Here is a 27,642-nt window from a genome sequence, read left to right on the forward strand (position 1 = left end):
GATATACTGCTGTGCAATTACAAAAAAAAATAAACATCTACTTGAGGGAGTCATTTATTTGAGGAAATACCAAAGAAAGTCATATTACACAAAAAATACGAGTTGTAATTAAAACCAAATACAAAAACAACTGTGATTATTTACATTAAGCTGGTGGAAGACGATGATCATACACAGGGGAGCCTGGTCGACTTTTCCTCACTTCCTAAACCAAAAGTAATGAAAATCAAACATTTCTCTCTTATAATGCTACAGATAAACAGGAGAATAACAAGAAGAAAATGGCTGCCCACTTCAACTGCAACCTTGACTGCTTTTTTAGCGAACAGACTTCACGTGTTCAACCAAAAATATTGCAAACTGTCTGTGGAACCACAAAACCAATAAGAGTCGGCAGACGTTGAGTTGACCCAAAATGACTCAAGGTCAAGCTCTGCCGTTCTCAGTGATACATTTGTGATTTCTGCCGCTTTGCCGAGCTAAGCGTTTGTCGCACACACCACATTTGAAAGGTTTCTTGCGTATGTGCGTCTGCATGTGTTTGTCCAGTTTAAATTTGTTCGGGAAGACTCTGGCGCAAAATACACAAGCGATGGACGGCTCAGGAACACCCACTCGGCTCTTCTTTGTATGCTGAGCGGAGACTCCGTCCTCGCGCGTATGTATGCCCATGTGTCTCTTGAGATGTTGCCTGCGGGTGAAGGCGGTTCTGCACACGCGGCACACGAATCGCCTGACAGCAGCATGAGTGAGCAGGTGTTGATTTAGGGTCTTCTCGGCAGCGTAGGTTTTCTTGCACTTGGGGCAGCTAAACGGCATATCTGCGGGCCCCGTGTGCGTCTTCAGGTGTCGTCTCAGGGTTCTCATGTTGGCGAACCCTTTGCCGCACTGAGAGCAGACCGTCTCGGAAGATGCGGCAGGGATGTCCGCGTGAACAGTGCTGGTGGATTCTCCGCGGTCTTCCCCATCAGCTTCGACTGGATTTAACTTCTCCACACTTGGGTGGTGAGGCGGTGTGGTGGTCAGAACTTCATCCTCTTCACACTTCAAACAGACAAGAGTCCAAGGGAACGTGTTGACCCCAGCCTCCACCAGCCCGTGAAGCTCTTCCCCATCCTGACTGCTCCACACGCGCTTGTTTCCCTTTGTCATGCGGAGCCTCTGGCTGCACACCTGATCAGAGGAAACCTTTTCTGGACCTTCCACCAACACTTGCTGCACATCTGCAAGTAACCACAGAGAGGTTAGGAATGCAAAAATTTGAGCCAAGTCAAATCAGATGCCATTACATCAAAAATATGTGAGAAAATGTGTATGTTGGCTTGCGGGACTTTTTATAAGACTAAAAGTCAAAATCCGCCAATGCTATTGTCTTTAATTACTTTCAAGAAAAAAAAAAAAAAGTAGAAAACTTCAACAAACCTGCTTTATGTAGTAGAACGCGAGGCTTGACAATAGCGGCCAGTAGCTCGTCTCGTCGCTCCACCTCCTCTTTTGTTCGACGAAGTTCCTCCTCATACTCTAAAATCGTTTTTTCAAACATTTTAAATATTTCCTCCATGGCCACGTTGAGACGCCGTTGCATTAGTTCTCTCAATATCGTAACTTTGCACATTTTAACACAATGGCGCTAGCTTCCAACGTCTTGCTAACTCGTAGCACTCACTCAAATAGATTTCCGATGCCAAGGTAAGCTTACTCGAATAACTCCAAAATAATCGACTTTGACGAGATGTGTTTTAGCTAACCGTTGAGATGCTGCAACAATGTGTCTTGTTTCTCGCGAAGCCAGATTAGAACCATTCAAATAACAGAAAGGGAAAAACAGATTAAACTCCCGCGCTTGCGTACTGGTTTATTTTCTTCTTCTGTTGACATTCGATTGCGGTTGACAAATAACGCTTAATGAATTACCGCCACCTCCTGGTAAGAATTGAGAATTATTCAAATCAACACTAACCATCACTACAAGATAGAAAAGCGACTATATGCAAATAGTTGAAATTTCCGGTCGCAGCAAAAACCAAGGAACTTCAATTTAAAATTATTAATAATATTGACCCGACAAAAGAACTTTTGAAGGAGACATTTAAGATGGATGCGGGAATTATTATTATTTTTTTTGTGAAAGTGTAAATAAAGATTTGGGTCATCTTTTTATGAGAGTAAATTAGGCTTGATTTTCAACATTGAACTTGCTCTCTAGAGGGAAACAGATTGGTAATCTTACCATAATTTTAACATTTGCATAAACAATATTATTTTACGAGGTAAACAGTATATACACAAATGTCATTTCTTTCAAAACAAAACCAAATATTGCTCAAGGAAAACGGAATTGAAATCTAATAATTAGCTGTTTCTACCAAGAATGCAACAAGACTGGCACCATTTATTTAAAGACTGTACTTGTACATTGCCCTTTTTTGTCATTTATTTAAAAGGAAAATGCCCTATGTTCTATTGTACTCTTTATATGCATTTTGAAAACTGAAATGTGATTTTACCCATTTTGTTTGTACTTGGAAAAACATCACTGCATACAAAGTGCTGTACATCATTCATGCAATAATGACAAGTAGAACAAAATAACACAAAGCATTTTAATAAATATAAATAGGTAAATAATTAAAACTAGAACACAAGTAGGTAAGTGAAATATATAACACAAAATACAGCAGGCGCCATAAAACGCTGAAACAATAGTGAGTCAAAAGCCAAAGAATAAAGACAAATTTTAAAAATGGATAAAAGGAGACTGCCTAATATTTATTAGTTATACCTACTTTAATAATAACACAGTAATGTTCACTGTAACTACAATAAATTAATGTCTTAATATCTGGTGCCTTTAATAATCAAAAAACATTTAACATTTATTTTTTTCCAGTATTTCTGACATTAATATTCCCAGAAGATCCATTCTTTGGCTTGTCAGCAGACCAAAATGCTTGACAATATTGACATGTAGCGACCCTGCAGTGACGTCACCAAGATTGTTGCTAGAGTTCAATAAGTTGTGATGCTGTGAAGGTTGTCTGATTAAGACATGAATGTATGGCATTATGGTTCCCACTAGTATTCATTTTCACGAGGATGTTGATTGACTGTCCTCCTGTAAAAATAAATTCCAGTTGTGTTGTCTAAATAAACTTAAACTAAGCTATTTCTCTGATCAAACTATTACTGTTCTGTACGTCTGTTTTCACAATTTGCACTATACGATACTACTTAGTGGTTGAAATAAGCGTTTTTACAAAACAAGTCTTATACAGGCACTCACCCATAGAGATGCATGATAATGCTATTTTCAACTGATACCCATAAAACAATAATTTAGAAAGTGCCCATGTTGATAACCGATAACCGTGTACAAAACTCATCTACTCTAGTTCTACTCTACGATACACACTTGTGCTTTCTGATACCTTCTTTACGAGTGAAGCGTTTGTCACAAACGTCGCAGCTGAACGGCTTCTCGCCCGTGTGCGTCGTCATGTGTCTCTCCAGTCGTGACCTTTTCGTGAACCCTTTGGCGCAAAACAAACAAGAAATCGGGTGCTCGGCGTGAGTACTGACCGCGCCGAACGGGCTCGTCTTCTCGCATCGACCGGGCACCCTCCGGCCGCTTGCGTGCGAGTTCAAGTGTCTCTTCAGGTGGTGCCTTCGGGTGAACGCGTTGCCGCACATGGGGCACACGAAAGGCCTGACGTTCATGTGAGTCTTCAGATGTATGGTCAGGTTGCTCTTGAGGGTGAACGCTTTGTTGCACATGGCGCAGCTGAACTGCGCGTCCGCCGAACTCGCGCGCCTCTTCGTGCGTTGCCGCGAGTTTCTCATGTTGTCAAAGGCTTTGCCGCGCTGAGGGAAGCTTGGGGGGCTGCTGTTTGCGGGATGAGAGTTCTCCAAAGGTACTCCGGGGCTGTTCGTCTCGGGAGACACCATGTCTGATAGCGGCGCAATGTTGTCAGATTCTTCGCAATACTGGCCAACAACTTCACCTTGACTGTGGTGAAACTGTGAGGACGGATCTTCGTCCTTCAATTGGACATCGTTGATAGCAACCTCCACCATCTCTTGGCCTGTAAGCTGCTCCCCATCCTGACAACTTGGAATGTTCTCCTCTTCCATTTTAATGAGGCTTGTGCTCTGAAGGCACTCCTCCTCCTCCACTTTCACCTTCTTCACCTCCTCCTGCCACTCAGAGGCTCCAACTTCTGGATTCTCCACCAACACCACTTGGTGCATGTCTGCAAGCACTCACAGACAGGTTTGGAAAAGTGAAGACTTAACATAAAATCCCTGATTTATAGCACATTTCATAAACAATATAAGTCGATTAACAACTCCGAACATCCGGGAATTTCTGATATTTCCACAATGCAACGCTTCATTTTCACGGGCCGGCGTATTGTTTTGCTTTTGCTTGTTACTAGCATACAAACCACCCATAGATATAGTCGTCAAACAACACATTTTCAAATCAAAATATTCCTCAAAAAACAACGATGCAAAGGTCCAATGCTTTTCACCGAGATATGCTGCATTCGTGGAAATAGGGAAATCGGAATAATCCCACTCGGATTGTGTCAATTCTCGTTTCGAAGCGTTCAGGGCAAATGTAAACGCAAGACATATTGTCACGTGACACAACGTGATATGGAATGATGCGTTAACCAGAACAACAAAGAATTTATCGGAATCAACCATCTTTGTTGTTTACATTCGCCTCAACCGCTTAAGGATAGGAACTGAGACACTCCGAGTGAGATAAATCCGACTTCAAACCCTCCTCGAATGCAGCATAAAACTGCCATTTTGACTTGTGACGCACGCTCGGAATTGTCAATATGCTTCACATTCTGTTATTAAAAGTACAACATTTAAAAGCAGATAAAAAGATCTAAAAACTAAAGCCTGCATACCACTGTGGAAGCTATTAATTTCTCGTCAGGGTTCATTCAAGGTTGCAACGTTCACCAACAGTTTTAATGTGTTTTTCTTGTCCAAAGGACATTTTCAACAAGTTCAAAATCGTACGCCAAACTTTTTTTCTTTTTTTTAAAATAGTGCATATGACTTGGCTCAACTAACGTTAAAACATTTGTCTTGATTTTCTACGGAAGGTTAACATGGAAGAAAATAAAGCTGCGTACCTCATCTAAGCGAAGTGGCTGTTCCATTTACGAATCGCCTCAAGCCTCCAAATAAAAATAAACAATTGAGTAGAAACAAGTGAACAAACCTTGACGAAAGCCACTTTGAGAATTTAAAGCAGCGTCCAGTAGCGCGCCTTGTCGCTCTTTCTCCTCTTTTGTTCGACGAAGCTCTTCTTCATACGCTAATATCGTTCTTTCAAAAAGTTGAAATATTCCATCCATGGCAATGTTTAGTCGCCGCTTCATTAACTCTCTCAGAATTGTGACTTTACACATTTCTATACAATCGCTGAGTACCGTTACCGTTAATTTAAATGTCTCACTTGCCACAAGCAACCTAAGCTAAATGACAAGACTTCTTCTTTTCATTATTTATGCATTGAAAGTAACGTTTAAGTGCTCAGCGCCACCTGGTGACTAACATCTCCAAAAATCAAATACTGTACTGTACTTTCAGTGATGAAATACAAGTCACAAATTTAGTCTTGTCCTCAAAAAATCTATTACATTTATTTACTATTGGGTCAAATTGACCCCAAGGTCATTAGAAGGGTTAAGTTAAAAAGAAAAATAAATAAAAATGTATAAGGGATTGTTCATACAAGGGAAGTTAAAAAACAAAATAAATAAAAAAAAACAACCACGGTATATATTGTCTATAGTGCAGATTTGCGTCTGGTCCTTTGCCCAATTCCTCAGGTTTTTGCAATATTCAGTTACTTGACAAATTTTTATCTGATTTTTCACCTGATTTTATTTTTTTTTTCAAATAAGTTTTCATCAGATTGTGTCCTTTTTTGGTCAATTTTTATTACTTTAGATTTTCGAACATTTTTCATCCAATGTCTCCCAAATTTGTCAAAGTCATGATTACAGTTATTTGAATGAATAATACTAAAACAAAACAAAGTAAAAATAAATAACAATAAATGACAGTCAAGTGAGCATAAACAGAACAACCCCTGGTTCATTATTCGTGATGAATGTTATTTAACCTTCGCGTATTCAGGTAAGGCGATTGAGAACATCTCATTTGCAATGGCGAGCTGGCTGCAGACAAAGTAAGAGCAAAAAAAATAAAAATAAAAAATTACAAAATGTACAGTGTGTTACAGTGACATAATACATTTACATCATAGCATGTGGTGGATAAAAGGTTCATTATAAACCTGGGCAGCAATCATATACAATAAGTTAGGGATGTACAGTACTACTTTTTTCAATGTTGTGTTTATTTTATTTTTGCCCTCGTATGCCTTAAAATAAAACCTGGCATTAATTCTCGAGTTCAATAAGTTCTGAGACTGTGAAGATGTCTGATTAAGATTTGTTGTATAATAGTTTTGTTAATGGCATTTTGGCTCTCATTGAGTATTCATTTTCAATCATTAAGGCGTTGATTTACCATCAGTGTTCAAAATGGGTGTTGGGTTTCTTTAATAATGCTCATTATGTACAATCCGTGATGTCATCAAGCATGTCAAATTTTCACTTGTTTTATTATTATTATTAAAAAGAAAAGTCAAAACAAGAAAAAAACAGAAGAATGAAAACTTCTTACATTTAGAGAACAATGTAAAAATAAATTCTAATTCAATAAAGTCAAAAGAAAAAAAATCTTCCACATTAAGAGAACAATGTAAAAATTTTCAGTTGTGTACATTTGAATAATAATGAGTCATAAAATTTCCTAAGCTATTTTTATAATCAAACTGCTACTGTTCTTGTATGACTGTTTTCACAATGTGCACTATACTGTACTACTTTGTAATAATATCCAAACATCATGATACGATATCACAATGGGAAGGTCACAATACGATAATTATCACCGACATTGTGGGGAGGTTGGCGATACAAAATAGGTCACAATACTGTTTAAAAAAAAGAAAAGAAAAAAAGAAAAAAAAAGAAAAAGCGATTCGACAATATATCGCGATATTACAGCGCGCAATTCTCATATCGATTCAATATGCAACCGAATCGATCTTTAAACAATTTTTGATGGACATATTCAACAAAACGTCTTACTTAGGGTTCACACTTTAAGCATGGACGAATGTTATATTAATGGAACATTAAGCCTTAATATTTTATTTCAATGCTGTTCAAACTTGAGACAGATTCCAAGCGGTTTAATACTCGAGTTCTACTCGATGACGCACTTGTGCGTTCTGATGCGTTCTTTACGAGTGAAGCGTTTGTCACAAACGTCGCAGCTAAACGGCTTCTCGCCCGTGTGCATCCTCATGTGTCTCTCCAGCCGGTACCTATTGCTGAACCCTCTGGCGCAAAAAAAACAAGAAATCGTTTGCTGGGGCACACTGACCCTACCGACCCGGCTCGTCTTCTCGCGTCGGCCGGCGGCCTTCTTGGCCCTTGCGTGCGTTTTCATGTGTCTCGTCACGTGATGGCTTCGGGTGAACGTGTTGCCGCACACGGAGCACACGAAAGGCCTGGCGTTCATGTGAGTCTTAAGATGTACGGTCAGGTTGTTCTTGAGCGTCTCTGTGCGTTGTCGCAAGTCTCTCGCGTTGTCAAAGGCTTTGCCGTACTGAGAGAAGCTTGTGGGGCTGCCGTTTGCGGGATGCGGCGCGTAGCCTTCCGAGTTCTCCAAAGGTACTGCGGGGGTTTCCGTCTCGGAAGACTCCGTGTCATCCATGTCTGATATCGGTGCAATGCCAGGTCCTTCGCAATGCTCGGCAACAACTTCAGCTTGACTGTGGTGAAACTGTGAGGACTCACCTTCATCCTTCAATTGGACATCAGTCAAAAGGAACGTGTTGATACCAACCTCCGCCATCTCTTGGCCTGTAAGCTGCTCCCCATCCTGACAAGTCGGAATGTTCTCCTCTTCCATTTTAATGACACTTGTGCTCTGGTGGCACTCCTCCTCCACCTTCTCCTTCTTCACCTCTGGCTGCTGCTGCTGCTGCTGCTGCTGCTGCTGCTGCTGCTCAGAGGGTCCAACTTCTGGATTCTCCGCCAACACCACTTGGTGCACTTCTGCAAGCACACACAGACAGGTTTGGAAAAGTGAAGACTTAACATTGAATCACTGATTTAGAGCGCATTCCATACAAAATGTAAGTCAATTAACAATTCTGAACATCCGGGTATTTCTGATATTTCCACAACGCAACGCTTCATTGCTTTTGCCTGTGACGAGCATAGAAACCACGCATATTGTTATAGTAGTTGTTTAATCACATTTTCAAATCAAAATAATCCTCACAAATCAAATTACAACGATCCAAAATCCAATGCTTTATACCGAGAAATGATGCATTCTAGTAAATTGGAAAATCGTACCTATCCAACTCGTTCAAGGTTGCAACGTTGGCCAACACGTTTCTTCTTGTCCCAAGGAAATTTTCAGCATGTCTAAAACCTTATATGCCAAACTTTTTAAGAGTTGTGCATATGGCTTGGCTCAACAAACGTCATGAATTTAAGACGTTTGTCTCGATTTTCTACGGAAAGTAACATGAAAGAAAATAAAGCTGCGTACCTCATATAAGCGAAGTGGTTGGTCCATTTACGAATCGCCCCAAGCCTCCTAATAAAAATAAACTGGATAGAAATAAATCAACAAACCTTCTTGACGAAAGCCACTTTGAGACTTTAAAGCGGCGTCCAGTAGCGCGGCTTGTTGCTCTTTCTCCGCTTTTGTTCGACGAAGCTCTTCTTCATACGCTAGTATCGTTTTTTCAAAAAGTTGAAATACTCCCTCCATGGCAATGTTTAGTCGTTGCTTCATTAACTCTCGTAGAATTGACACTTTACACATTCTTATACGATCGCTTAGCCACGTAGCGTTACTTACGTTTCACTTGCACCTAGCAAACTTAGCTTAATGGCGAGATTTCTTCTTCTTTGTTATTTGCGCATTGAAAGGAACGTTCAAGTGCTCAGCGCCACCTGGCGACTGATATCTCCCTAAAATCAAATACTTTGGAAGTCCCACGTCACAAATTTAGTTTTAAAAATAAAAACCATTCATCCCATGTAACCCGAATTTGTCTACCACTATCACTAAACTACACTAACCCAGTAGCAAAATCATGACTTTTAAGCTACAAACAAATACAAACGGGGGGTTAGTATAACTGACAGTTATGAGCATAAACAAAATCAAAACCCTGGTTCATAATTTGTGATAAATGTTTATTTAACCTTTGCTTATTCAGGTAAGGCGATTGAGAACATCTTTTTTGCAATGCCAACCTGGCTGCAGTGCTCCACACAGCAGACTAAAACAAAAAACAAAAACAAAAAGTTAAAATAGTGTGACATAATACATTTTACATCATAGCATGTGGCGAATAAAAGATTCATTATAAACCCGGGAAGTTTATAATTCATATGAGTATTCATCGATAGTACAGCAAGTACCAATACCTCTTGTACATTTAATACATAAAATTTCTTTTATCGTTGTGAACAAATACCATACTTTCTCATCATTATCATTTTTTTGACGATGTGTCAAATTGCCATTAGAATAGCGCCAACTACTACCAAGGATGATTTATTCGTCACTTTTTTTTTTGGCCTAACACATACCTTAAAATAAAGCCTGGTATTTGTACTCACTCATCCCTGATGTACAGTATCCCTCACTAACTTTTTAAACACTGACACGGAGGTGAATTTTATGATTTGTTGCAGAAGATCGACCAAAAGTTGTGCCGACGGAAAATGGAAATGGAGTGTGTGGGTGGTGGTATACGTGGTGAGCAGAGATGACAGGACATGTTTGTAGAAACTAAATTAAATGTTTTGTAACACTATTCAAACGCAACAATTGTTACATCTAAAGCTGCTCAATGTAGAAATTTGCTCAAAAATATCTTTACAACGGCCTTTTTATTTAACCATTTCGGACTCAAAAATCCACTAATTAGGAGATTAGCACCTTCGCTGTTCACAGTGGCTACTCCTTCAAGCCCTTGGCCAGTAGTTTTCATGTTCGAATTTCCCATCCTGTGTCTGTGGATGTGACGTCACGCACGTATTGTGTACGTGAGAAGGGGATGTGCAGTTTTATTTTCTAGCCACACGTGGCAGTAGCGAGTCAACATTCAATTTCCTGCATTGAGCAGCTTTAAAGAAAATCTATCAAAAAGGTTTTGTAGCTAAAATTATAATGTCTTGAGGGGAAAAAAAAAAAAAAAACACATCTGCCAACCACAAAAAACAAACAATTCCTCCACCCCCTCAAGTAGACAAACTGTGCGCGGTAGCTTTGTCAGCCGTCAACTGTCCTGCATCGCCATTTTTTTCATTTGCCTCCCCGTCGCATTTGTGGTTTTTAATCCTGTACTTAAAACGGAACCTTTGGAAACACTTGTTGCACTGGAAAGGTTTCTCGCCGGTGTGTATTCTCATGTGCTGCGGGAAGTACGACTTGTTCCCAAAGGTTTTTGCACAAATTGGACACCGAAGCGGTTTCTTGCCAGAATGCGACTTGATGCGTTTCTTCGAAGTGGCCGGCTTCTCGGCCGCGTGCGTTTCCATGTGCGCGACGAAATCCGACGCTTTAAAAAAACTTTCGCCGCAAACTCGACACTTAATGCATTTCTTGTCTGAATGCGACTTGGCGGGTTTCTCGCCCGTGTGTGTGATCATGTGCTCTGAAAACGCCCGTCTTTTTGTAAACGTTTTACCGCAAACTTGACAATTCCAGCCCGTATGCGTCGTCATGTGCCTGTTCAAATATTCCTTTAAACTGAACCTTTTGTCACATAAAGAGCAGAGGTAAGGTTTCTCTCCAGTGTGCTGCATCATGTGTCTCTTCAACCCGGCCCTTGACGAGAAGGTTTTCTTACATTCGTAGCAGCGTCTGTTGTCAGAGTCTTCTCTTCTGTTTGACCCGAGCTCCGCTCTAGTCGAGGAACATTCCGTGTGAGCGGATTGCGCCTTGAAAGAGAATTTTTCGTGACTAAACGAGGAAGGGTAAGATTTCTCCCTTTCGCAATCAAAGTCGTCGTCCATGTCCGATATCGGCGCCTCCTCAACGATTCTGTTGCCCTGAAGCAGCTCTTCATCCAGACTGCTCCGCCGCGCTCCAGGCGGCTCGTCCTCGCTGCCCACCAACACCTGCTGAATGTCCGCATAATCTAAGGAGAGGAAAACAAGATTAACAAACAGCATAATGTATTGAAAGCGACGTAAACCGTTTGCATAGTTTTAGAAACATCACAACTTTGAAATTGTGGTCAATTTTAGCAAGTGTCATGATAGTTGGCCCTGAAGATTTGCTTGCACGTTAAATGATGTGGGGGGCCTCGAGGTTGATGCAAAACACTCGACTGAACACACAAGAGAGTGAATGGGTGAAAGTTGACGTCAATGTGGAGTTATTGTGTGGATCTTTGAAAGACGCATCGACCTTTGTAGCCAAAAGTTAATCCGACTTGGAAATTGTTGTTGTGCTTTTTTTGTTCGAACTTTGTGTCTTATGGTGTTCGACATGGTTCTATTTTGGGGCCCCTAATCTTTTCATTGTATTTGCAGCCCCTGGGTTTTTATCTTTAGAAAATATGGTGTTTTCTTTCACTGCTTTATGGATAACAGTCAGATCTATACCCACTGAGGAAAAAGGATGCTACTTGATCTAATTGCGGCCACTTTAATCCTGTCTCGAGGAAATCAAGGCCTGGTTGGTACTTCTTTTTTTCTAAAGCATTTTATATGAATTTTGTTATTACTTGATGTTTATTTTATATCTATTAATTTTCTTCATCATCAGGGGTAGACCTATTATCGGCCATTGCCGATTCTCAGTGCTGATATTTGGCATTTTAACAAACTACGGCATCTGCCTTTTTTACGACTCTGATGGGGGATAAAGCTAGTATCTCACTGAGCAGTGAATGATTGCGAACGGAGTGAAATTTAGGGTTTTCATCAGGATTTGTAAGATGTTCACAGACAGCTTTTACTTGTTGCAAAGATATTTCAAACATTCAGACATTTTTTTACCGTCTGTGAAGATCTTTTGAAACCTATTGAAAACTATTTACTTGTCAAGTTTTTAATTTAGCTGAACAGATGCTGATGGAAGCTGCCTGCAATTTTTGTTAGAATTTTTAAACAAAGCTGTCAATTCTTAACAGCAGTATGATTGAAAAGAAAAAGTACATTTTCAAATCTTTGACTTTTACTGCAAATGAATATCGGCTAGAAATATTAGTTATCGGTCTCCTTGACTACTCCACCAGGATTCAGTCACCAGGACTTTGACTACAATGTGAAGCGGCATTCTAGTTAAGTCATTTGAAAATAAAACTTGAACGGAGTTATTAAGTCAACGTTTTATGCGTGCAGAGCGAGCTCCGCTCACATGAATTCCTCAACGCAGCGTTTTTTTGGGGGCACTATGAATAACCAAACAACACATTTCAGCAATGTTTTGAGTTTCGCAAAGGTCCGAGTGAGGAGGTGGGGTCGACAAGATCTAAAGTTCTCTATTTTTGTACACCAAATTTCCCTTTAAAAAAAAAAATTCTTGAGTGGTCCAACTTAAAAGTTTGACAAATATCAAGAACCTGCAATAGATGAAATCATGGTGACAAATAAAAATCTGCGAAATGAATCCCCGTTTGAGAGATGCCCATCAGATTTTTTTTATTGTGACGTGTCATATCACCTTTGAACTTTTCAGTCCTCGAAGCTGCTTCTTCGCCGTCGGTGTAATATGTGTCAGAGGAGTTGAGCGTGCTGTCCGTGTCTACATCCGAGTGGGGCTCGTCGCCGACTTCCGGGTCAGCTTTTGCCGCCGCGTGTTGACTCAGGTTGTCGGAATTCACCGGCTTCTCCTCGGCCTCCTCCTTCATGTGCAACCTTAAGTGCACTATCAGTCGGCCTCGACTCAGGAAGGATTTCCGACAAACCGTGCACGTGAAAGGATTCTGGCCGTAGTGTTGCTTCTCGTGTCTGACCATACTCTGCCTGAAGGAGAAACACTGACCACAAACCGCACAGGCGAATGGTTTCGCTCCGGTATGAATGACCATGTGCGCCATCAAACTTGCACTGGAGGGACACTTTTTGCCACATTGAAGGCACTGATGGTTGCCGGCATCTGCGGCGTCGTCGGTCTCCACAGACTCTTCGCCATGTTTCGGATTTGATGGCGGCGCTTGTGATCTCTCGCTAGCTTCTCTTCTCAAAGCTTCATCTCTTGTATGTTTACACATGTGTCTCTTCAGGTGATGCTTCCAGGAGAATCTTTTCTCACAAACTTGGCAAACAAAACGTTTGGTTCTCGTGTGCGTTTCCATGTGTTGTTTCAAACCTTGACGGTTGTAAAACGTTTTCTCACATAGAGCGCAGTTAAATTCAATGTTGGCGTCTGTCACGCCGCCGTTTGAATTCTTGCGCGTCTTTAAAACTTGTACTTGTGATCTTTCACCAGCTTCTGTTGTTTGATCTGTGCGTTTCCTCTTGCGTCTCTTCACAAAATTCTTCATGGAGTATTTTTTTGGTTTGTCTCCTGGGTGTGTGAGCATGTGATTTTTCAAACCTGCTTTGCTGTAAAACGATTTCTCACACTGAGAGCAATGATAATCCTTCTTGTCACTGTAATGTTTCATAATATCGTCATCGTCAGTATGGGCCTCTCGGTCATCGTCACGGTGTTCAATGCCAGAGGAGTTTGACGTTATGTCTTCGATATCTGACAACGGAGCAAAGAGGCTGTCCGGTTCCGACTGGACATCCTCAAAGTGTTCTCCAGCCACTTCAGATTTGCGCTCGTCACTTGGACTGTGCTCCGACAGCTCTGGAAGTTGCGCCGCATTCTGACTGCTCCGCACATCCTGCTCTTCCGTTTTAATTTCTGTCTCCCCCTGCTTCTTAGAGGGAAGCTCTCTTTGTCGCTGCTGCTGCACACCTGCACCACAGACGGGAAGGGAAACATGATTAAAACTTACATTTGTGTCAAACACCCAGTCGGTAAAGCAGGGTACAAGAAACCAAATTTGAGCATTTTTCCTCCTACTCCCGTCAATGCATGTCTGATAAATTACACAGAGGAACAATTTGACCCAGAAAATATCTCTGGAGTTATATTTTTATGCTGATTAAAACTAAAATTGGCACGTGATTCTAAAATTGCAGTCAATTTTTCAAGCATATCAAGTTTTTTCTCCACATCTTAACCTCCAGTTAAGCAAAATGGCGGAAATGCCTGACTTCCTGATCGCACAGGAGACGGACATACGACCCAGTGCTGCTGTTTCTATTGTGTATCAGAATTTCATTTGAATATACATGTAATATAAACCATAATCACCCCCCGTGTGCGTAGAGTATGGACCTCGTCTGGGAATTCCCAACAAGCTCTGTCCATGCAAATTTGTTAAAAACGTACGATGGTTTGATCATTTCGTTTCATGGCTGTGGTCACTTCCAACAACTGCCATATTTGATGGCTCTGATTGATAAAGGTTTAATTAATGTCAAACTAATTACATAACATGGAAACGACTATGAAGCATGATGAAAGCTCCTTAATTTTATGAGGTGAACATCATGACGTGGGTCGCACCAGACAAAGGACGTCGTTAATCGCCCCTCATTTACAAAACTCAAAAATATATAACTTACATTTTTTTTTAACCGATCAAAGTGATCTTGATGTCATTGTAAAGCTTATTTCGCGTTTTTTTTCCCCGGGCAAAATAGTGTTTCAGGATCTAACCCTTCTGAAAATTACATAAAAGTATACAATTACATTTACATATATAATAATAATATACCTACCTTCATAGCATGTAGCTGTGTCTGTGAGATTCTAAAAAGGTTGGTGACCTCTCACCCCTGGTTTCATTCAACGGCATTCCGATCAGTACGAATTGGCCCAGGGAACAAAGAAACCAGTTCTCCTTATACTTCCAAAACAATCGCGTACACCTTCACACCCCCGCCGATGCCACGCGTAAATTCCTATTTTTTGTCTTTAATAACTCTACAGAAACCGTTACGAAGACAAAACCAAACAAACCTTTCTTGAGTTGAACACGAAGGTCTGCAATGGTGGCAACGAGTTCGTTTTGCCGTCGCTCGTTCGCCTCATTGCTTCGACAAAGTTTCTCCTCGTAGTCTGTTATCGTCCTCTCAAATAGTTCAAATATTTCTTCGGCGGCCACGTTCAGTCGCTCCTTCATCAATTCTTTCAACATTTTGACTTTGCACATGTTCACAATTGCGCACGCAAGCTAATGCTAAGCACGACTTGCACGTTCGCTGCCTCCTTTTTCGTCTTCTTCGTCGCCGTCTTCTTTACTGGCGGGTGGCAATCGACGTTCAAGGCGCATTACCGCCACCTACTGTAGTGGAGCGCGAGTCAACTTTGGAACAAATAAAACAACACGTGAGTGAAGCAGGGCTTTAAACTTAATTTCTTCTGTTTTTAAGATTAAACACTATCCCCTTTTTCCTTAGAGCTTAGTTTTCGTAGTTTATTTTAGTTTTTGCCGTAAAGGGTAACATATTCAACACTCATTCTATTCCACATTCACAAAAACCTGATCCCTGTTTCTCAACTAAATGTGTTAAACTCCATTGTGGATACTTTTTCCTTCAGTCCTGACAAAGTACAGTTGATTTTTTATTTTTTTTGGCTACCAGTATGTGCGCCTGATCCACTAGAATAGCCTTGGCTAGGAGGTGACGTGCAGACGTAGCCGCCATCTTTAACCGAGAGTCTGTGGCTATTTCCATTCCATATTCCATTCGATAAACAGTTGTATGTTGATATTTATCCATCCATCCATTCATTTTCTTGACCGCTTATTCCTCACAAGGGTCGCGGGGGGTGCTGGAGCCTATCTCAGCTAGCTTTGGGCAGTAGGCGGGGTACACCCTGAACTGGTTGCCAGCCAATCGCATTGTTGATATTTATGTTTCCTAATTATGACATATAATTATTAACATTATTAGGATCTTGACATCAATTAATATATATTAATATAATAATAATAATCCCCTATTTCAGGAAATTCCAGCATAGAACGTAAAACCACTTGACTTAACAGAACAATTTGTTCAAAAACATGAAAGAAAATCATAAATTTGATTACTTTTTATAAATGGTTCCGCCCTACTTCATATAACATATCGCCACTGTTGCCAAGGCAATGTGAGCGCTCACTTTGACAGTCCTTCTAAGTCTCCAACTGTTCTTCGGCTTGGTCGCTGTGCTCCGTGTCAGAAGATTGCGACATGAAGTCGTCCATGTCCGACGGTGGCGCAAAGTTGCCCGCTTGCTCTTCGTCAGCTTCTGCCGTCACGAGTTGACCGGAGCCGCTGGATGCCAAAGGATTCTCCCCCACGTGCGTCCTCATGTGCGCGATGAGGAACTCGATACCCGTGAAACTGTTGCTGCAAACCGAACATGTGAACGTGTTCTCCCCCGCGTGTGTCCTCATGTGCTTCCTGAAATGCGACCGGCGGGAAAAACTTTTAGCGCAGAACGAACAGGTAAAAATGTTCTCTCCGGTGTGCAGGCTCATGTGTATTCGGAGATACGAGCGACTTGAGAATGCTTTGGAGCAAACGGAACATGTGAACGGTTTCTCGGCGGCGTGTATTCTCATGTGTTGCCTGAGATAAGATTTGTGAGAGAAGTTTTTAGCGCACACGGGACAGGCGAAGGGTTTCTCCGATGTGTGCGTGCTCATGTGCAGCGTGAGGTAGTTGCTACACGAGAAACTTTTGGCGCAGAGCGAACACGTGAACGGCTTCTCGGACGTGTGTATTCGCTTGTGTCGCTTCATTTCAAACTCCACGTAGAATCTTTTATCGCACACGGAGCACGAGTACGGTTTCTCCCCCGTGTGTATCGCCATGTGTCTCTTCATGTTCTGCTTGATGGAGAATCGTTTATCGCAAACCGAGCAGGCGAAAGGTTTCTCCCCGGTGTGCGTTAACATGTGAGTTTTCAAACTTCCTTTGTTGGCAAACGTTTTCTCACAAATGGCGCAGTTAAATTGCTTGCCGTCGGTGGGATGGGTCACGTCGCCTTCGGCGTTTTTAAGAGTGTCCGACGGTTCTTTGGGGTCGTCGCTGTGGTCGACGTCGGACGACTGTGACATCATGTCTTCCATATCCGACAGCGGGGCCAAGTTGTCCGGTTGCGAGCGGACGTCTTCGCCGTCCGCTTCCGTCGGCACGTGCTGACTGGAGCTGCTGGAGGTGGAAGGTTTCTCCGCCGCGTGCCTCTTCATGTGCATTCGGAAATGCGAGCTGCGGGAGAAACTTTTGGCGCATACCGAACACGCGAACGGCTTCTCGGACGTGTGCGTCAGCATGTGCCTCTTCATTTCAAACTTATCGTAGAACCTTTTATCGCAAAACGAGCAGGAGTGGGGCTTCTCCCCCGTGTGTATTGCCATGTGTCGCCTCATATTCTGCTTGAAGGAGAATCTTTTATCGCAAACCGAGCAGACGAACGGTTTCTCTCCGGTGTGCGTTACCATGTGATTTCGGAGAACGCTTTTGTTGGTAAACGTTTTGCCACATCCAGAGCAAATGTAGAGTTTGGTTTCGGCGTGATACGTCATATCGTCCTCGGACTTCTTCTTTTTCCGTTTCAACGGTTCTTTGGCGTCGTCGCTGTGATCGGTGTCGGAAGATTGCGACATCACGTCGTCCATATCTGACAGCGGCGCAAAGTCGCCGGCTTCCGCTATGTGTTGACTCGAGCTGCTGGAGGTCAAAGGTTTCGCCCCGGTGTGCGTTCTCACGTGCTCCTTCATGGCGGCCTCGTCTCGGAATCTTCTGTCGCAAACTGAGCAGGGGAAAAAAGCTTTCCCCTCCGCGTGGACGCTCATGTGTCGCTTCATGTGATGCTTCAAGGCGAATCTTTTATTGCAAACGGTGCAGATGAAAGGTTTCTCTCCGGTGTGCGTTACCATGTGGTTTTTCAAAACACTTTTGTTGGTAAATGTTTTCCCACATTCAGGGCAGTCGAAGTGTTTGTTGTCGCTGTGATGCGACCCTTTTGACTTCTTTTTAGTTTTCAAAGCTTCTTTGTCATCATCGCTGTGATCCGTGTCGGAAGAGTGTGACATCATGTCGTCCATATCTGACAGCGGGGCACCGTGTTCTCCGGTAGCTTTTATTGTCATGCGTTGATTTGACTTCTCCTCACTTTGAGTGTGATGAAGCTGTAACAACTGACCTTCTTCATCTTCACTTTTTACGTGGATGCCGGTCCAGGTGAACTCAGTAACCTCCAGCTCCTCCAGCCCTGGAAGGTTCTCCCCGACCTGATTGCTCCATATGTCCTCCTCTTCCTCTTTAATGTGGGGGGGCTTTGCTGGATCCTCACACCGATCAGAAGGAGTCCCTTCTTGATGCTCCGCTTGCTGCATGTCTGCATCAAACAAAAGAAAATAACAACAGTGTGTGTCTTAATAATATATAAAACTGGGCTGAATAATTAATCAAATTCAAGACAACGCAATGTAGTAGAATGTTATTTTCAAATCGCAAAGGCTGCAATTTGGAAACAAACTACTGAATGGTTGTTGTAGATATTCATTTACTTATTGCTATAAAAAAAAACAAAAAAAAAAAACGTCGTGGACCAGGAAACAAATAATCAAAATCGTTTAGCCCTAATTTAAGTTGTGTGGCAACTGGCAAAAGGAGGCTGTGAAGGTAGTGAACAATACTTAAAAAATGTCATTTATTGCCTCCCAGTTGAATTTTACTATCAAACTAAGCATACAACAGAGAATGCCGAGGAGCGGAGTCGATCATTAATTGACGTTTACTGTACTTACAATTTAACACCAAACCATCCAAATTAGAAAAAAACAAATTCTGATGAATGTTTATATTAGTTGAGAGCTCTCTAGATCTCGAACGCGACTGGTCACATCCAATACGGCGGCCCTTTTAAACTCTGCATTTTTGCAGTTACAAATAAAACTTTCACCTTTTTAACAACTTTGATTATTAATGAAACAACACTTAAATTAACAGATAAGTGTTAGAGACATTGTTGAGTAATCAGTTAAGAAAATCCCCCTCCACAATGTTAAATCTTTGAGGAAAAAGAAGTAAACATACCTGTTTTTGGCAAAACAACATGAGGCTTGGAAACGTCATCCCGTCGTTGTCGCTCGCTCTCGTCTTTGTTTCTCCAAAGTTGCTCCTCGTACTCCGCTATGGTTCGCTCGAACAGTTCGATTACCTCCTCGACGGCCACGTTTAGTCGCCGCTTCACCAACGTTCGCAGCATTTTGACTTTGCACATTTTTTTATTTTTTTTTTACACGATGAAGTTAGAGACGTCTCGCTAACCTCAGCGTCACCCTGTTAGCAAGCTAAGCTAACTCGAACACCTCCAAGGTTCAAAGCGAAAGAAGGAAACTCAAACGAAGCGTTGCCTTTTCAAATGTTTGTCTATTAGATGACATATATGTGTGGTGATAGAAGCTCTAAGTAAAAAACGAAAATAAAGAGCGTACGCGGTAGCTCTTGGAGCGACGTCTTGCTAACTTAAATCTCTTTTCTTCTTCGTGAATTTAGCTATGAGTGACAAACGACATTTGGATGCATTACCGCCACCTTGAGGAGGAGGAGGAGGAGCGTAACTCAGGCTAAACCTTTGATGAATTTTCCACATTCGTAAATTTTTGTAATAGAATACACTATTATGTTATCTCACCAAAGTCAAAACACCTTCACATTTCTACAAATATTTTGTTTTCATGGGACAACACTGAAGAAATGTCACGTGACTGTTGAAATGTGTCTAGAAACATTGTAGTTAGTTATAAGAAAAAAGTTGATACCCTGCAGTGTAGCAAATGACAAAAACGAAGATAAAATGAAATCGAATATTTTTATTTTAAATCAACAATGGTTACATTGACCACTGTTCAGTTTTCATGTTTAAAACCCCCCAAAACATTTACACCTAATTCATTAGAAGTGTCAGCTACTTGTTCACTTAGAAGTCATAACATAAAGCAGGTTATAGCAAATTAACACAAGACATGTGCACCATTTTGAGCAATTAGTTGCAGTTTCTCAGTTGTTTCAAAGTCCTGCAGCTTCATTTATTTACCGCTGTTGTCATCATAAAAACACATTCAGTGCAGTTAGTGTTTGATGCCAGTGGACTATCTTACATGTAATTATATAAAAGTAGCAAACCTGACCCAATCCAGCTCGTTAGGCCACACCCATTAAAGCCACACATCCAACACACTACAGTACGTAGCCCCTTCAGACCCGCATTTTTTTCTGCTGGGCAAAATTTCTTTGCTTTTATTTATTTTGCAGATTTTTAGTCTTCCTACATAAGAACAACATGGAAACCTTTTTTGTTGTTATAGTGGACGCAAGGATAATATGGCTGTAACGTGTTGTAAACTTACCAAGCTCATATGCAACATTTTTTAAATGAACATCATGAAAATCAACTTGCGATTGTGATTGGTTAGTTAAGATCCAATCATGAACCAGAAGTGTTGACATTGTCCAAATTATGCGTTTTATTTGTTTAGACACGTGAATATGTCATGTCCACTGCAACCATCTATGGGTCTGAAGGGGTTAAGTACACTTCTAAAAGCTATCTTATTTCTAAATTCCTTTTGTGTTTTAAATTAATACATGTTCTTTACTTGGATCAAGCACGTTGCTATCAAAAATATTCAACGGAATTAACATTTATATTTGTTTTTTGTTGTTGTTGTTGTTTTTTAAACAATTTCAATGCTCCAAGGTGCCCTAAAGTGTTGGGTGGCATTTTGCCATAAAATTTGAGAAAACATTTTTCCTCAACTCACACATGTACAATCAGTAAATTTGCTGATTTTTAAGAAAATATATTTTTCAACATTTTTTGTTGTGACAAGGTACAGCTCCACACTGCAAACTGTTTTTTTTAGTAATGAGGTGAAAATGTGAATATTTACATTGCAAGTTGACTTTTTACTTGACTTATACCTATTTTTTTACTTTTACTTAAATATTCAATAGAATAAGTGGTAGGATAATCTATAAAATAATAAATAATTAGATACGTTAGTTGCGGCCCTACATAAGTTATTATTGTGCAAATTTGTATTTTCAGATTTCAGGATTTTCTCTTGGAGAGTGCAATAAACGAGTTTCACCGTACTGTAATTTTGTGGCAAATGTTTGCTGCCATTCAGAGCAGTTAAAGTAGCGAGTTCTAACTCATCTCCAAAGGTTCTTCTGTGTTGTCAACGTGATCAGCGTCCGAAGCGTTTGACATCACATCGTCCAAATCCGAAAGTGGAGCCGCGTTGTCGTCTGCTTGTTCTCCGTCCGCTTCTGATGTCGATCCGCCGGAGGCCAAAGGCTCCTTGGAATTGTGTTTTTGCAAGTGCTTTCTCAGATAAGCGCTACTAGACAAACTTTTGTCACAAACCGGACACGTAAACGGTTTCTTGCCGCCGTGCGTTAACATATGTTGTTTGAGATGTGACCTATGCGAGTAACTTTTGGCACAGAGTGAACAATTGAATGGTTTCTCCCCAGTGTGCGTGACCATGTGTTGTCTGAGGCACGAGCTTTGGGAGAAGCTTTTAGCGCAAACCGGACATGGAAACGGTTTCTCCCCAGTGTGAGTCCTCATGTGAACTCCCAGGTAAGACCTATGAGAGAAGCTTTTCGAACAAACTGAACAAGTAAAAGCTTTCTCCCTGGTGTGCGTCACCATGTGAATTTTTAGGTACGGCCTGTGAGAGAAACCGCGGCCGCAAACCGGACACGTGAACGGTTTCTCCGCGCTGTGACTTTTCATGTGTTGCCTGAGGTAGGACTTGTGAGAGAAACTTTTCGCACATACCGAACACAGGAAAGATTTCTCGGAGGCGTGCGTGCTCCGGTGTTTTTTCATTTCGAACTTATTAGGAAATGTCATGGCACATACCGAACAGGTGTTGCGGTTTGCGTCCGTGTGCATTGCCGCGTGTCTCATCATACTGCGCTTGGTGGAGAATCGTTTGTCGCAAATTGAGCAAGCGAAAGGTTTCTCCCCGCTGTGCTTCATCATGTGTGATTTTAAATAACTTTTGTAAGCAAATTTTTTCCCACATACGGAGCAGTTAAAGTGATTGTAATTGTCTTGATGTGTCGCATCCCCATCAGGTTTCTTTTTACTCTCCAAAGCTTCTTTGGAGTCGTCACTGTAATCCGCCTCTGAAGAGTGAGACGTGCTGTCATCTGCTTTTGAGTGCGGCTCTTCGCAGTGTTTTCCATCAGCTTCCGTGGCTATATGCTGACTGGAGGTGCCGGAGGCCAAAAGTTTCTCCCCGGTGTGTGTTTTCATGTGCAATCTGAGATGCGAGCCGTGATAGAATCTTTGCGTGCAAACGGAACAGGAAAAAGCTTTCTCGGTGTTGTGTGTGCTCATGTGTCTTCTCAGTTCAAATTTACTAAAGAATCTCTTCTCGCAAACCGAACAGGAAAACGGTTTCTCGCCTGTGTGAATTGCCACGTGTCTGCTCATATTCTGCTTGAAGGAGAAACTTTTACCGCAAACTGAGCAAGCAAAAGGTTTCTCTCCGCTGTGCGTTATCATGTGCATTTTCAAAGCACTTTTGTAAGCAAACGTTCTGCCACATTGAGAGCAGCTCAAGTGTTTGTTCTCACTGGAATGCTCACCTTTGGACTTCTTATTAATCGTTGGAGGTTCTCCATCAGCTTGACTTGAATTGCTGCCTCTGTTCTCACTTGGACTGGGATGAAGCTGCAAGGACTGACCTTCGTCGTCCTCAATCTTCACAGTGAGGCCAGTCCATGTGAACGTGACGACGTCAGCCTCCTGCAGACCGTTCGCTTCTTCCTCTTTAATGTGGGGGGCCTCTCCTGGTTCCTCCTGCTCCACAATGGAGCTGCACTGCTGCTCACAGGCAATGTCTTGTTGACTTTCTGCCAACACCTGCTGCATGTCTGACACACACACACACAAAAAGAAAAAATCACAGCCTGTCTGTATGCAGTGTTGACACTAAGCTAGTTTCACTACTCAAAATGACATCATTGGCAATTATCTGGCAAAGCGAAGCTCCTCACAGCTGCTGAGTGCTGAACTTAAAAGGGTCTTAAAAAGTAGAATAATAACTCAACTAGGCAGGAGCCGTGCCTTACTGTAGTTCTTACTCTCGCGAGATCCGACTTTGATTAGTTACACCCTAAATGGCGGCTCATTTAAACACATTATTGTACGGTTTAATTAACTTTTGACTTTAATCAATAACTACTGATCGTACACTCACAATAAAGAAAACGAAGCATTGTGATATACATCACAACGAGTGTTGGCTAAACAAACTGACAATAATGTTAAAGAACTACACGAACCTGCTTTGTGTAGTTGAAGACGAGGCTTGGGGAAAGCGTGTAGTAGTTTCCTCTTCTTTTTTTTTTTTTTTAATCTTCCTCGTACTCCGCGGTCGTTCTCTGAAACACTTCAAATAAATCTTCAACGTTTCCACGTTTCTTCAAATCGCTCAGCATTTGTTCACACTCACTGCTTTACTTAGCGAGGTGTCGCGAACATCATGCTAAGCTAACGTGAAGCTCCAAATTAGACGACTTTCTCCACCGGAAACGATGAGAACGTTTGTCTAAGAGACGACAGACTTGTATGCTAATAAAAGTGAAATGTAATTAAAACCAACACAGAGTAAATGATTGCCCTTTGGGTTACAGTTTTAGCTCCACAACGTGCCGCTGTTGTTTATCTTTTTCTTCTTCTTTAGTTTGGCGGAAGGCAACACGATTTTTCGGCGCATTACCGCCACCGTGAGGAAGGAGGAATGTAGCTCGGCTTAGGAACATCTGCCAAATGTATTCACTTTTCTATCAGTCAGTTTATCTTTAACAGAGAAGACTATTTCTCTCAGTTGAAATATTTAATGGAGTTCAAGGAAGGCTTGACTAGTCCACCAATGTTCAACAACTTTTATTGTTTACATGTACATTGCTGAAAAACAGCATTTTTGGTGAAAAACGGACAAAAATATAAAACTAGTGTTCAACATTATGCACCCCAATAACAAAACAGTCATAACCATACAGTATAGAACTAAAAAATCAACATCCATCATATATGCACTTCCCGCTTTCGTCTCCTTTCCTCAAACTAATGCACTGTACCTGCCACTCAATGCAATATTCAAATGTAACAGCAGGGGGCAGAGTAATCCAGCCAAATGTGGGCTCCTTAGCAAATTACATACATTTTACAGTCATAACACACAACCATTGCACATGGCCTTCGTCATTTGTTGGGAAACTACAATTGTTTACATTCAAACTAGCACAAGTGATATCATGTGCATCAACACATGTAGACAGACAATAAAACAATACAAGTATTGTGGGCGGCAAGGTATTGAGTGGTTAGCACATCCGCCTCCCAGACTCGGGTTCGAGTCCAGGCTCCGGCCTTCCTGGGTGGAGTTTGCATGTTCTCACCGTGCCTGTGTGGGTCTTCTCCGGGTACTCCGGTTTCCTCCCCCACTCCAAAGACATGCATGGCAGGTTAATTGGGCGCTCAGAATTGTCCCTACTAGGGATAGACCGATAATCGGCTGGGACGATTATCTGCACCGATATTAAGCATTTCGACGAATATCGGCATCGGCCATTTTGAAGAATCATATGGCCGATAATAGATCCATTTAAAAACAAAAAAACAAACAAACAAAAAACTTCAAGGAACTAATTTAAATGTTTTTTTTTGTTTTTTCAATTTAAATTTTCAGAGGCGCTGCTGACCCTGGGAACTCTCTGCACCATCTGTTTTTGTTTGAAATTAAAACTAAGATAATTTAAAAAATAAATAAAATACTTCAAATTTATTGAAATACTTTGTTTAGTGTAAAAAAAAATTGTTTGTTTTTATTTAACTTTTTAAAACATGCCACTGCACCAGGGAGATCCTGGGACTTGTTAGATTTTAAAAACAAAGATGTCTATTGACTAAGATTAAAAAAAAAAAAAAAAAAAATCCAATATTTTACTAACCCTAAAAGTTGCTAAAAGTATATACTTTAAAATTAAAAAAATTTAAAAAAAAAAGAACTGGAGTTTGTATTTTTTCCAAATTTTGATGCCAATATTTTCCCTTTATAGTGAAAATTAATATCGGCTCCAAATATCGGTTATCGGCGTCATTGACGACTAATAATCGGCATCGGTATCGGCCCTGAAAAAACCATATCGGTCTATCTCTAGTCCCTAGGTGTGCTTGTTTCTGCGGATGTTTGTCCGTCTTTGTGTGCCCTGCAATTGTCTGGCAACCGGTTCAGGGTGTACCTACTGCCCATAGCCAGCTGGGATAGGCTCCAACACCCCCCGCGACCCTAGTGAGGAGCAAGTGGTTCAGGAAATGGATGGATGGATGAAGTATTTTTGTGTGTGTAAAAAAAAAAAAACGTCAACTAAATTTTTTAGAACTTGAACATCTCTTATGCTGACTTGAGCTTCTGGAGGTCAAAAGATTTCTTACACAGTGTGTCTTGCAGTCACGAGTCCTGCTAAGACAGAAAATTGTTGCACATTCTTGGTCTTGGTCTTGTGGCTGATCGAGTGTCTTTTCAAGTCAGTCTTGGAATAGTATCGTTTAGGACACAGTGAACAGGAATGGGGCCTTTCCCCTGTATGTAGTGACATGTGTCTCTTCATATTCTGCTTTACGGAGAAACCTCTACCACAAACTAAGCAAGTGAAGGGTTTCTCTCCTGTGTGCGTTAACATGTGTTCTCTCAAACGTTTACACGCTTTCCCGCATTCAGGGCACTTCTCCATCATCGTCTTCTTTCTTTTCTGTTCGAATGGAACATAATCACCGTCATATGTCTGATCCACTTTGGGCTTCTTTTTAGTCATCAAACGTTTTTTGGTGTGGTACGTGTGATCAAGGTCAGGCATGACGTCCACGTCTGATAGCGGAGCAAAGAGCGGATCTTGTTCCGAGTTGATATCTGAGTGTGACATCATGTCGTCCACATCTGATAGCGGAGCAAAGAGGGAGTCTGGTTCCGACTGGACGTCTTCATCGGCTTCTGTTGTCATTTGTGGACTTTGCTTCCTCTCGCTTTCCTCAAGCTGTGAGGACTGGCCTTCAGCCTCTTCTGTTATAACATCAATGTCAGTTAAAATGGGCGGGTGGATGTCAGCGTCCTCCTCCAGAGCTTGGAGCTCCTCCGCTGCTGGCACCTCAGATGGAACGTCTTCCTGCAACACTGGCTGCACATCTGTACAAGACAAAGAAAGCACAGCAACGTGTCAGTGTACAATGCTACAGCCAAAGATGGAAATGTAACTGGTTTCATTATTGGTGGAGTACATACAGTTAGGCTTAAGTGGGGCAAACCAATATTCAGATAATCAATAATCTGGCCAAGTTTGAGTACTTTCCCTCCAACCAAGGCTGTCATGGTTTTGGATTTTTCCTTAGTTATTTATTTATTTTTTAAATTCAGTTATTTTTAAATGCAGGTTTGTTGGTGTCTTTACTATTATTATTATTGTTGTTATTGTTTTAATTTATTTAAAAAAAAATCCTCGAAAGCTTATAAAGGAACCTGAACGAAAAAAAAAGGACATTCTCGCGTTAATCACATTTTTATGATCGTACAACGTAGTTTCAGTTATTTTTATTTAAAAAAAAAAAGATTTCATTTTTAACTTTAGTTATTTCGTTTACGTTGTGGTGATTAATAATTATTTAAATAAAAATAAATTGTTGAAAATGCATTAATCTTTAAGAAAATTCCAATGACCCATGTGCTTCCTTGCAAACTTTGGTTTGTGAAAATCATTTGCAGCAAGACGAGACCTTGAACAAATGTGAATATTTTCAGAATGCACGTGGGAAAAGCAAGTATGAAGAAGTGAAACAACCTTCTTTGTGTAGTCGCACAGTAGGCTCGAGAACCGCGCGGAGTAAGTCACGTTGTCGCTTGTTCTCTTCTTTGGTCCGACAAAGTTCCTCCTCGTACTCCGCTATGGTTTTCTCATACAGTTCAAATATTTCTTCGACGGCCACATTTAGTCGCTGCTTAACCAACTTTCTCAGAATTCTCACTTTGCACATTTTTAACACAAGCCCCACGTGTTCGCTGTTTCGTTTTCTTGCGATGCTTAACTAGCTAAAATAAGCTAAGCTAAAGCGAGCAACTGCAAAGTCCACTTGAGTTGAAAGTGTTTTTTTTCTATTAGACAAAAAAAAAAAAAAAAATATTGTGAAACCCGAACCACTCTTGTCCGTCCACGTGAAGTTGTGTGAACTGTGAAAAGTCTTCTTCTTTCAATTATTGGTGCATTGCAAGCAACGTTTACGTGCATACCGCCACCTACTGTTCAAGAGCGGATGCTCAGGTTGAGTTAACCCGACTTGGAATCTTTATGCCATCTCATCAAAAGATGACAAACGTCACAGCTGCTCCACAAAATGGCTAGTGCAAAAACT

General features: G+C 41.3%; 6 protein-coding genes across 8 annotated transcripts; all 6 read right to left on the reverse strand.

Annotated features, from left to right (window-relative positions):
• Positions 1-38: 38 nt before the first annotated feature.
• LOC144027669 (uncharacterized) lies at positions 39-1,860 on the reverse strand. 2 transcript variants are annotated; one of them, XM_077535416.1, is made up of 3 exons: positions 1,749-1,860; positions 1,423-1,521; positions 39-1,223 (listed from the first exon to the last, which is right to left on the reverse strand). In XM_077535416.1, exons 1-3 carry the CDS (start codon positions 1,801-1,803, stop codon positions 427-429), a joined length of 951 nt encoding a protein of 316 aa, XP_077391542.1. In that variant the 5' UTR covers positions 1,804-1,860; the 3' UTR covers positions 39-426. The 2 variants fall into 2 exon arrangements, with proteins under 2 accessions (XP_077391542.1, XP_077391541.1); XM_077535415.1 differs by having other exon boundaries at positions 1,423-1,860.
• A 729-nt stretch (positions 1,861-2,589) lies between these two features.
• Positions 2,590-5,509, reverse strand: LOC144027397 (uncharacterized). 2 transcript variants are annotated; one of them, XM_077534879.1, is made up of 2 exons: positions 5,246-5,509; positions 2,590-4,250 (listed from the first exon to the last, which is right to left on the reverse strand). In XM_077534879.1, exons 1-2 carry the CDS (start codon positions 5,433-5,435, stop codon positions 3,400-3,402), a joined length of 1,041 nt encoding a protein of 346 aa, XP_077391005.1. In that variant the 5' UTR covers positions 5,436-5,509; the 3' UTR covers positions 2,590-3,399. The 2 variants fall into 2 exon arrangements, with proteins under 2 accessions (XP_077391005.1, XP_077391006.1); XM_077534880.1 differs by having other exon boundaries at positions 5,157-5,509.
• A 616-nt stretch (positions 5,510-6,125) lies between these two features.
• Positions 6,126-9,026, reverse strand: LOC144027396 (uncharacterized). The gene is made up of 2 exons (XM_077534878.1): positions 8,757-9,026; positions 6,126-8,165 (listed from the first exon to the last, which is right to left on the reverse strand). The coding sequence occupies exons 1-2, from the start codon at positions 8,947-8,949 to the stop codon at positions 7,309-7,311; spliced, it is 1,050 nt and encodes a 349-aa protein (XP_077391004.1). The 5' UTR covers positions 8,950-9,026; the 3' UTR covers positions 6,126-7,308.
• Positions 9,027-9,309: 283 nt separating this feature from the next.
• Positions 9,310-15,487, reverse strand: LOC144026850 (uncharacterized). The gene is made up of 3 exons (XM_077533901.1): positions 15,172-15,487; positions 12,814-14,058; positions 9,310-11,281 (listed from the first exon to the last, which is right to left on the reverse strand). Exons 1-3 carry the CDS (start codon positions 15,362-15,364, stop codon positions 10,380-10,382), a joined length of 2,340 nt encoding a protein of 779 aa, XP_077390027.1. The 5' UTR covers positions 15,365-15,487; the 3' UTR covers positions 9,310-10,379.
• A 35-nt stretch (positions 15,488-15,522) lies between these two features.
• LOC144026849 (uncharacterized) lies at positions 15,523-19,752 on the reverse strand. The gene is made up of 2 exons (XM_077533900.1): positions 19,248-19,752; positions 15,523-18,546 (listed from the first exon to the last, which is right to left on the reverse strand). The coding sequence occupies exons 1-2, from the start codon at positions 19,432-19,434 to the stop codon at positions 16,334-16,336; spliced, it is 2,400 nt and encodes a 799-aa protein (XP_077390026.1). The 5' UTR covers positions 19,435-19,752; the 3' UTR covers positions 15,523-16,333.
• A 317-nt stretch (positions 19,753-20,069) lies between these two features.
• LOC144027763 (uncharacterized) lies at positions 20,070-27,452 on the reverse strand. Its single transcript, XM_077535568.1, has 4 exons — positions 27,075-27,452; positions 25,678-26,425; positions 23,235-23,251; positions 20,070-23,111 (listed from the first exon to the last, which is right to left on the reverse strand). Exons 1-4 carry the CDS (start codon positions 27,265-27,267, stop codon positions 21,367-21,369), a joined length of 2,703 nt encoding a protein of 900 aa, XP_077391694.1. The 5' UTR covers positions 27,268-27,452; the 3' UTR covers positions 20,070-21,366.
• Between the last annotated feature and the right edge of the window lie 190 nt (positions 27,453-27,642).

This window comes from Festucalex cinctus, chromosome 10 (assembly GCF_051991245.1).
Source record: "Festucalex cinctus isolate MCC-2025b chromosome 10, RoL_Fcin_1.0, whole genome shotgun sequence".
Lineage (NCBI taxonomy): Eukaryota > Metazoa > Chordata > Actinopteri > Syngnathiformes > Syngnathidae > Festucalex > Festucalex cinctus.